This window comes from Rhinichthys klamathensis, unplaced genomic scaffold (genome assembly GCF_029890125.1).
Source record: "Rhinichthys klamathensis goyatoka isolate OS25496 unplaced genomic scaffold, OSU_Roscu_1.1 h1tg000040l_1, whole genome shotgun sequence".
In the NCBI taxonomy this organism is placed as follows: domain Eukaryota; kingdom Metazoa; phylum Chordata; class Actinopteri; order Cypriniformes; family Leuciscidae; genus Rhinichthys; species Rhinichthys klamathensis.
Window position 1 is genome coordinate 10,040,103 of NW_026606587.1, and position 9,811 is coordinate 10,049,913.

A 9,811-nucleotide genomic window follows, 5' to 3' on the forward strand; every position below is an offset into this window, starting at 1 on the left:
AATCCGCTGAATAGTGGAGTAGGTGGGCGTTCCCCTGCGCAACACAGCGCTGCTGGAACTAAGCGGAATCTCTTCACTTCTCACAGATACTTTCAGCTTGTGCTCTGCTCGACGCTTTAGTGAAATGCTGCAGCTGAATGACAGTGTAGATCCAGAGAGCCCGGGTGCGGCTGTCTTACACCCGGGGGACTGTGATGATGGGCTGGAGGTGGTGGCCCGTGCTGGAGCTTCAGTGGCCTGCTGCACCCCGCTTCAGACCCTCACGCCTTTCCATGTTCACAACCCAACCATGCGAGCTAAAGTCAAAGACTACTTCGTCTTTAGGGTGAGCAAGTAAACCAGTATTTGCTATAAAACGTCCAAGGTTGTAATCTGTGGAAATGATTTGTTTGTTAGTGTGTTGATTTGACAGGGTTGTATGTCAAAACCTAGGAAGCTGCCTAACTAGACAGCATGGATGTGCGTCATACGCACGTCGATTGCGTTTATCGGGAGTGCAGTGACAAAATTCATAGTTTAAACGTTCAATTTTTTTTTAATTTGACACGTGTTGTAAGAACGCAAGAACGTGTCCTATATGGCCATAATGCCTATAATACACCTTCTTTGCCCGAAAATGCGATCTACGTAGGGAGAACGGCATGTTTTGTGACACCACCATTGATTTATGACTGTAGTCTCGTTTTAGCTGGAATGAAGTGCAGTGAAAATGCTGTACATACAGGGACATTATAACATATGAAACTAACTTTAATTATGACGCCCACCTAACATAACAAAACTCACTAGCTTTCACATAAAGTTTAAATTTTTTAACCAAAAAAAAGGCAAAGACAGTTTCTTAGGCTAGCTATACACAAGTTTATGAGCCGTTTCCGCTCTACATCCTAAACTCCTCCCGTCGATGCAACCCACTTCCGTTCTGGCGGGCTGGGTTTGTTTTGCTAGCTAGCTCCGACAAAGCGCTGATATCGCAGTGACATAACAATTACAACATGAAGAAATGTGGTTCGGGAACGATGTGTGTGATAGTTGGTTGTAAACACTCGAGAAAGCACCTGAACGAGTGGTTAGATAGAGAGTTCTACGACCGCAAACCAGCTACGAAGAGGTCCATGCGCTCCATTGTTTACACACAAACACACTCACACAGTATCGCGCCCGCGCCTCTCTCTCACACACAGTTCGATCGCCTAATTATTATCATCATGGCTCACACACACACACACACACTTTGCACTCTAGCTAAGAAGCCTATGATATAGTTCGGATCGTCAGGAGGACATTCACTGACAGCGCGTTCTCTTTTGTCTTGTCGCGCATGAGTGGTTAAAGCATTTGCGTGAATAAGAGAATGGTCATAACCCTAGCAAAAGGATGACAGAAAGAACAGATGTTGCGTTTGCATTAAATATTTTAACACGTTAAAGCTGGACAAAAATGAATCGGGAAAATATTTTTCTCACGGCCGCACGCCGGAGATCCGGCACGGTGCCGAAAAGTGATTGCATTATTTATTGCAATAAGTAGAGGCTTCAATCGTTTTGTTGTAAGTAGAATAGGCTACTGCATTTTAAGGGGTTAGTTTCGACATTTAAAGGTATTTTAACCGGTAAAATGGTTGGTTGGTACACAGCAGGTAAAACAATGCAGAGTCATAAGGATAATTGCAAAAGAGATCATGTCTTTATTTATAGCTCAGCAGTAAGTCATGTTATAGGTTACAGTCCGTTTTCCAAATACAAACACGTATTCCATCCGCAACAACATGCTTCTTTTATTTCCTATAATCATGTAAATGTCTTCCCTGATTAAGCTATAAACTGCAAACACTTATTTAGCCACAATTGTTGTTATTATGTTAAAAGAAACATTAAAGTAACACACAGATACATTTGCTATTACCACGGACATAAACTGATAGTTATTTGCACGTTATGTCTGTTTTATCTAGCTGTGTATGACATGACACAACCGACTTTGTTGCTGTGCAGATATTGATATGCCTCGACGGCTTTCAGTTTGTCCAATTGCTTTTCCATCTATTGCCATGGATTGCACGAAGTAGGAGCAAATCTCGCTGTACGTTATGCTGGGCCACGTCGTCATGTTAGTGTTCTGCACTGAATTCGGGTGGGGGATAGTAACGCCATCTCCAGTCGTGGAACCGTCGCTGTGTACACCGGCAGACGCTGTGTGCAAACCTCTTCCGGCGGAAATGAAGTGCATTTAAGTAGAGTTATGGCGGCGCCCATGATTTGGCGCGTAAACTTGTGTATACTATTTAATTTTTGGTAGACTTTCAGAATGAGAATTACCCCTTGATGAAAACTGACATTACTATGCTCATTGGATTATCGCTTCATCATCCTTGGACAGGACACTAAACGTCACACTAGGATTCACTAGGAACTAGGATTCCACTGTCTTAGAAAACATGAATTTATGCGGTAGCCCAATTAGAAAGGTGAGATTTTGAAACCTGGAAGAGTTATAAAATAAATTTTCCTAGAAATGCAAAGCTCTAAAATATTTTAACAGGTAGAAATTGAGGTTAAAAAATGCTTATCATTTAACCTTGCTCAGTAAACACACACAACAAGTCTTGGGGCTTTGAATATTGTTGTGGACAATGGGGGACCTTGAAGTCAAAAAGGTTGAGAACCCCTTTTAACTACATGGTAGACAATGTATGAGTTGTATCTTTCTTATAAGACTGTTGATGTATATTTTTTGACACCCATGCTAATTTGATGTTGTTTCAAGCATCTAAAATAGTTGCTCTGTTTGTTCTCGTCCCAGCCAGGAACCATAGAGCAGGCAGTCAATGATATCCGCACGGTTGCCTTGCCTTCAGAAGACGGAGAGGTTCTTAGTGTGTGGCTGCTCGCAGAGTGAGTCTATTGCTGCCCTTTCTTAGGACATCTACAGATTGAAGCATAATATCAACACCGCAAAAGCGGCACTAACCCTGTTTAGGAACCATATTTCATAACCCTGGGTAAAAAGTGGTGCAAACCCCACTTCTAAATTACAAGTGTGAAACGTCACTTTACCCAGGGTTATAAGCAGGGTTTAGAGCGACGATAACCCGGGGTTATGAGTATAAGTGCAGTGTGAAATGTAAATGTAATTAACGCAGTATTATGTAAGTACAATGGAATATCAATAATTGCCAGTACTATAACATACATCAAAATACTGTGATATCACCATCTAATAACATCATTGTTCCATGGTACCACTACACTATGGCATGTAGCAGAATTTGAGCTTGACAGTTGTATTGGGCTTTCAGAATGAGAATTACCCCTTGATGAAATCTGAGAGATATCCGTTCAACCAGATCCATGTCCTTTTTATATTTTACCACAGAATTGATTACTGGAACAATGAAAAAGAAAGATTGGTTCTTATAACAGAGAGGTAAGTATGTCATCATTGAAAATGATGTTTAATAGATTTGTAGCTGGAAACCAGTCATGAAAGAGCTGCTTCTGTTATGTCTTAGGTCTTTGTTGGTGTGCAAATATGACTTCATAAACCTCCAGTGTCACCAGGTCATCAGAATTTCCTTGAACGCTGTGGACACGATCTCTGTCGGCGAGTTTGAGTTTCCTCCAAAATCCCTCAACAAGTAAGAGGCTTTCATTCTCAAGCATTTTTGGCCCAGTATAGCTGCTCAACATCTAGACGCATATCTGAGGGTTTTCTCCACATTTTGTTAATTACCCAAAACATTGTTACATACTATACTGCCCGGACAAAAAAAAAAGTTGGATTTAAATAGGCAAATGCTTAAGAGTCTATGATTTGAACATTATTGCAGTGATTATTATGTTTCTAGCATGTTATATGTTTGGCACTGAGTCTAGACCAGTCTTTGAGAGACTTTACAGAGAGCTGGACTCTTGCATTGTCAATACAAGATCTTGACCAAAAATGTATGCACCTCTTGATGGAAATAACATCACAACATTTATTTCCATCAAGAGCTGCATCAATTTTTGGTGGAATATGGCCATGATGTGTCTTCCTACATGGTTGTTTGAGAAATGAAAAGCTACACACTCCATTAATTAGGGTTGGAAGAACTGTTGCCAAACATATAACATGCTAGAAACACAATAACCACTAGAAAAATGATCCAATCATTTATTTTTTGACAAATAAGCATTTGCCTATTTAAATCCAAACAGTGACTTTTTTTTTGGCCGGGCAGTGTGTAACAAACATGAAAAAAAGAAGAGAGATTTAGGTAGTATTATACGGTACGATCAGATGTGTGTGTGTGTGTGTGTGTGAAGGAGAGAGGGAACGGGAATCCGTGTCCAGTGGGATAAGCGACCAAGACCTTCGTTCATAAATCGCTGGAACCCCTGGTCCACTGACATACCCTTCGCCACCTTCACTAAACACCCCATGGCACACGCAGATGAAAAGGTGGCTTCCCTTTGCCAGGTAAATGTGTTTTAGTACTAGTGCTGTCAAAAATTTCATTTCCCCCCCCCTATATCATCAATACTGAAATGTTTGAAACGGTTTTAATACTCCTGTTCCGCATTATTGATACACTGATATCAGCTGTGTTCTCACTTTCTCTTCTCACCAATATCGAGCTGACACACACCTCAGTGTATTTTAAATTAATTAGAGGTTGACCGATTGTGAATTTTACCGATAACTCGATTGGCCCACCACGCTGGCCGATTAATAAACCGATAGTTTGTAGAAGGGATACTGAATGAAAACAAACATACCACATACAATAGTGCTGCACTTTATTACAAAAGCAATGTTGACAATGTTGTCATCTGTACGCAAAGGAAAAATGTTTCCGTTTTTAGTACATCATTGTCGAGTAAATGTACCCTTAATCTCAGAGGCTAAAATCGTTCAGTGTGCTCTTCATACTCCATACAGACTATATGCATAAGAAGTCAGATAAAGATTTATTTTCTCCATTTCAGCTTGAGAATTTCAAGACCCAGCTCATCCAGGCTGTGAAAAAAGCCCATAAAGAATTCCCCATCCCGGGACGAGCCAATGGCGTGCTGATACTGGAGCGGCCACTCCTTATCGAGACTTACCTGGGCATCATGTCCTTCATCAACAATGAAGCCAAACTGGGCTACGCCATGACAAGGGGAAAAATCGGCTTTTAACTACTGAAATCTCTCTCCATCTCTGTCATCTTCCAGTCAAGTGCTGTTTTTGAGTGATACTGCTTCACTTGAGTATGTGAGTTGAGTACATACTTGTTTTATTGTTTGGATGTATATAGCGTGTGAAATGTGCCAGGCAGCAAGACATGGTCACTGCGACAGGATGAACCTGATGCCAATCTACGTGCCCTCTTCTCTATTCACATTCAGTAAAGCAGCCTTTCTAATGTGGTCGAATGGTTTGGAGAGGCTGTTTCTGTTTTATGGGATGCTTTGATGACCATATAATATTTTCAACAAATATTGTGGCAGCCGATTAGTTTGTAGGTTGATTGAATGACTTACGGAAGTCTTTTTCAATTTAGATACGCTGAGGGTTCACCTTAACCCGCTCTGCTGACTTTCTTAGGGGGAAAGACACCTAGACTGTGTGCACTGGAATGAAATGCAATACCCATAGAAGTATGCTAAAAAAAAACACAAGATGTGAACGAAGACATCCATGCATGTGAATGACTATAGCGCAGTTTGAATAAAAAAAAATAAACTTCCAAAAGCGTTTTACCAAGCGAACAGTTAAAGCACAGTTTGCTAATTAAAGCATTGTCGCCAAAAATATAAACAATAAATTATAAAACCTTTCTGACCTCAGGGTTAGGGCTAAGACCTGTTGCGTTCATGATGTTGCAATTCTGAACATTTACTTTTAAATATAGGATTTCCAGTTGCGATGAAATGGGAGATCTTTTCTTTCATATTGTGACGTACATGGATATGGATTACCGAAAAGAAAAAATGTAAGGAGGGGACTTGCGTTCTATGCATAGGTTGTTGATTGGATGTTGAGATGTGGGTGTGGCAGATGAATTCGAGTTTGAGGGGGGCGGACTGACGCTGCGTCCGAAATGGCATACTGTATAGTAGACTACATCTGGTTTGAAACTTACTTTGCAAGCATAAAAAAGTACATTCAATATAATATGAATGTGCTTATTATGAATGAACTCGGATGTTTTCCGCCCTGTTTTCACTGTCATGTGACCTACGGCGTCAGTTGCGTCGCTTCACTGCCATTCATAAATCCTCTCCCGTGGCCTCATGGGACAGTAAAGGGTCCATCGAATGCGCTCTTCAGAATCTCAGCGGAAGTAGTAGGTCGTCTGTGTTATTTTCGCCTACTGTTTTTTGAATACTATGTATTTGGACATACTACTCTGTTGGGGTACTGTTTTTCGCATACTATGTAATATTGTTGTCAAAAATCGAGATATTCCGTTATGTATTGATGCTGCGATACCTCTCGCTCTCTCTCTTCTCTTAGTTGGTGACACACAGCCACCTACCCTCACTGACTCATCTCATTCGCTCCGGTTATATAGTTCTTGTATAGCACATAATTTGACTTATTCCAGCAGGTTTTGCGCTTACACCAAAAGCAGTGCATCACTGATCTATATAAGTGGCCCTCTCAAACGGCTCGCCAATACCAAATGGACTTCAACGGTCAAAGACATCTTGCTGGGTATTCAGGTAAACAGTCAGTTTTTGGAGAGAACGAGAAACCGCGTTGTGTAACAGTATATTGGACCTGTGCATTAGCTCCTAAAGTGACAGCAGCCTAATAAACCTGCTGTTTTCTGTCATGTTAATAAAAAGGAAAAAAGAAAAAGAAAATTACTCGCTGATCTTGACTGAATAACTTTTGTAACTTTAATTTGTAAGCATTAATTTGTCTTTAATTTTTACAATGAAAACTATCCAGTGTTGTTTGACATTTGATTAGTTTCATTTCTGAAATTTCTTACCTGAATACTGTTAGACCCACCTGAAAACGTAAAGCCATGTTTATTTCATTTCTCGTAATTCTATTGTCTTTATTTGTGCTATAGCTTGCAGTTTTCTTTTGTTTACTTGTCTTTTTTCCCCATAAATCTAGTTCAGCGATTCAAATAAAGCCTCCCTGTGCTGTGTGTAATCTATTACAACAAAATTATCACAACATTTAGAAATATTATCTGTATGGGGGTATGGCAGTTTTCCACGTGGTATCGAACTTTGATATTTTTCAAGGTATTGTATCGAAGTTGGAAATTCCAGTATCGTGACAACACTATTATATAATAGCAAAGTATTCGATTTCGGACGCAGTGTAAATGATCCGAGAATCCGGCATACGTTTTCACTTGAAGGTCCAGTTGTATATTTTTTTTGACATTGCATAGATGGATTGTTTACAATAAGGTTTGTAACATTAGAGAATAGGGTGAATTTTCATTTCAAATTTAAATACTATTGGAGTTTGGAGATTCGTCAATTTTAAAATGGTTTACTTCATTCATGAAACACAACCAGAATGAATTTTGTGATTTTTGTTTTCACTTTAATGTAACTTAACACATTTAATTAAAAGTTTACAATTTATCATAAATAGTTTTTACGAATCATTTAGACGGAAATTCATTGTTTATTTCATGAATGGGGTCCAGTGTGACTAAACAGGTTTCAAAGCTTTTCATAGAAAAACTGCATGCCTTCTGAACAGCACTAACCTGACTCCGCCAGATGGATTTGCTCCGCATATCCATCTGGAAACCTTCCGTTGAAGTAGTTTTGGTAAGGGGCGAAAATACTGGTTAGCTGATTGGCCTATGTTGGTGATAGACGGGCCAAATCAACCAATCAGATCAACGAAGCATATGACGTACTAACAGAGCGTATCTTTTCCTCTGAGAAAAGCCTCCAGAGCAGTGTTTTGCTCTTCTTTCAGTGAAGAAATACTCTGTAATTCCGATAAAACTTGCTCGATAGCCACGCTGATGCTAGTTTCATCCGCTGAAGCCGACATGTTCTTTAGACTGAACTGACGCGCTTCTCGTTGCGTCACACCTCAGCCCGCCTCAAAGCCAACGCTGATTGGACGTTCGTTTGGTGAACTGCTCCCAAATTTTCTTTAACGGAAAGTATCCAGGCTGATCTGCGAGTGAAACCTTGAAAGCTCGCGAGATCAGGATGGTCTCACGAGGCTAGAACAGCACTACTATCAAATTAAAATTAAGGCTTGAATTATGTAAAATGGATTTATTTTATTCTGTACTGCAGTGCTATGATAAGGTGCGAAACTCTTTGAATAAAGGTGATTTGGGGATCACCCATATATAGGGTGACCAGACGTCCCGAAATCTAAGCTGTTGTCCCGAATCCCGAATCCGGCCCTAATTGTCCCGAAAATTATACTTAAAGGAGAACTCCGGCGCAAAATGAACCTTTGGTCTAATTACACATTGTTACCTAGTCAACCGTTATCTGAGATTTGTTTTCATGATTATCGAATGTAAATAGTTTCATTTCTACAAACAGTTTAGCCTATAAAGCTAGTATATTGGGCATAGAGTAATGACAAATAAAAATCGCTTGTTAATACCACTAACAAGGCTCAAAATAGCCCCACACTAACACGGTATTATGCTACCGTGTTAGTGTGGGGCTATTTTCAGCCTTGTTAGTGGTATTAACAAGCGATTTTTATTTGTCATTACTCTATGCCCAATATACTAGCGTTATACTAGCTTTATAGGCTAAACTGTTTGTAGAAATAAAACTATTTACATTCGATAATCATGAAAACAAATCTCAGATAACGGTTGACTAGGTAACAATGTGTAATTAGACCAAAGGTTCATTTTGCGCCTGAGTTCTCCTTTAAGCAAAACCTTGAGTAGTTATTGTCTGATAAAACATTAAAAACTGTCCGTGGAGGTTGAGTCGTCCTGCAGCCCCCGCCGGCTGCTCATTGGCTGCAGCATCTTTTTTTTCTCTTTTTTTTTAAGTTCTACAAAGATACCGTAGGCGTGAATTTAGATTTAGACATTGATAAGCTCATTTTCATTCAAAATATGAATGACTATAGCCTGAAAGGTCTGATTTACACATTGTTACAACAGTCATTGTTTTTGTTTTTTCACAATGACATGTGAGTTCACGATTTTAATGTTGTTTTTTTGTGGCAGACTAAAGACTAATGGTTCAGGTTTGAAATTCATATTTTATTATAGGCTATGTAGTCTAATATCATAGTAGGCCTACCCCCCGTCCCCGTCCTGAATTTCAGCCAATCTCATCTGGTCACCCTACCCATATATATATATATATTCTTTAATATAATTTTTTTTTTTTTTTGGTCTAGACCCATATACCTTTTAAAATTCACATTCAGTAGCATTTGCTATGCCGTCTTGGCTAAATGTATTTTCACAAAGAAATGCCTGGGTCATATTTCACCTGCAAATCAAGTAAAAAACAAACAAAATGTTTTGCATACAGACAGTTAAGCGCAGTTCTCACTAATGTAATGTGTAACAAATTATTGAAAATAATTCTATGTGGACAATAATTAAAAATCAGACAGAATGGTCACTTCAGAAAAGTCTGATTTAATTCTGCTTGGAAAACCATGTTCTATCTGATTTTTAATGATTGTGTCCACACAGAATTATTTTCAATAATAATGGGGGGGGAAAAAACATGGTAAGATGTGTATTCTCAAATGTGTCCACAGGAAGCACCTGCCTGACATTTTATTTTCACACTCGAAATGTTCAAGTCCCGTGGCTGCATATTTCAAAGTGAATTTTCGGTCTTATTGTGGC

The 9,811-nt window shown here is 39.4% G+C and overlaps 1 protein-coding gene across 1 annotated transcript; it reads left to right on the forward strand.

Annotated features, from left to right (window-relative positions):
* On the forward strand, positions 1-5,327 carry tprg1l (tumor protein p63 regulated 1-like). Its single transcript, XM_056246522.1, has 6 exons — positions 1-325; positions 2,803-2,894; positions 3,376-3,426; positions 3,512-3,637; positions 4,308-4,461; positions 4,971-5,327. Exons 1-6 carry the CDS (start codon positions 125-127, stop codon positions 5,163-5,165), a joined length of 819 nt encoding a protein of 272 aa, XP_056102497.1. The 5' UTR covers positions 1-124; the 3' UTR covers positions 5,166-5,327.
* Positions 5,328-9,811: the final 4,484 nt, after the last annotated feature.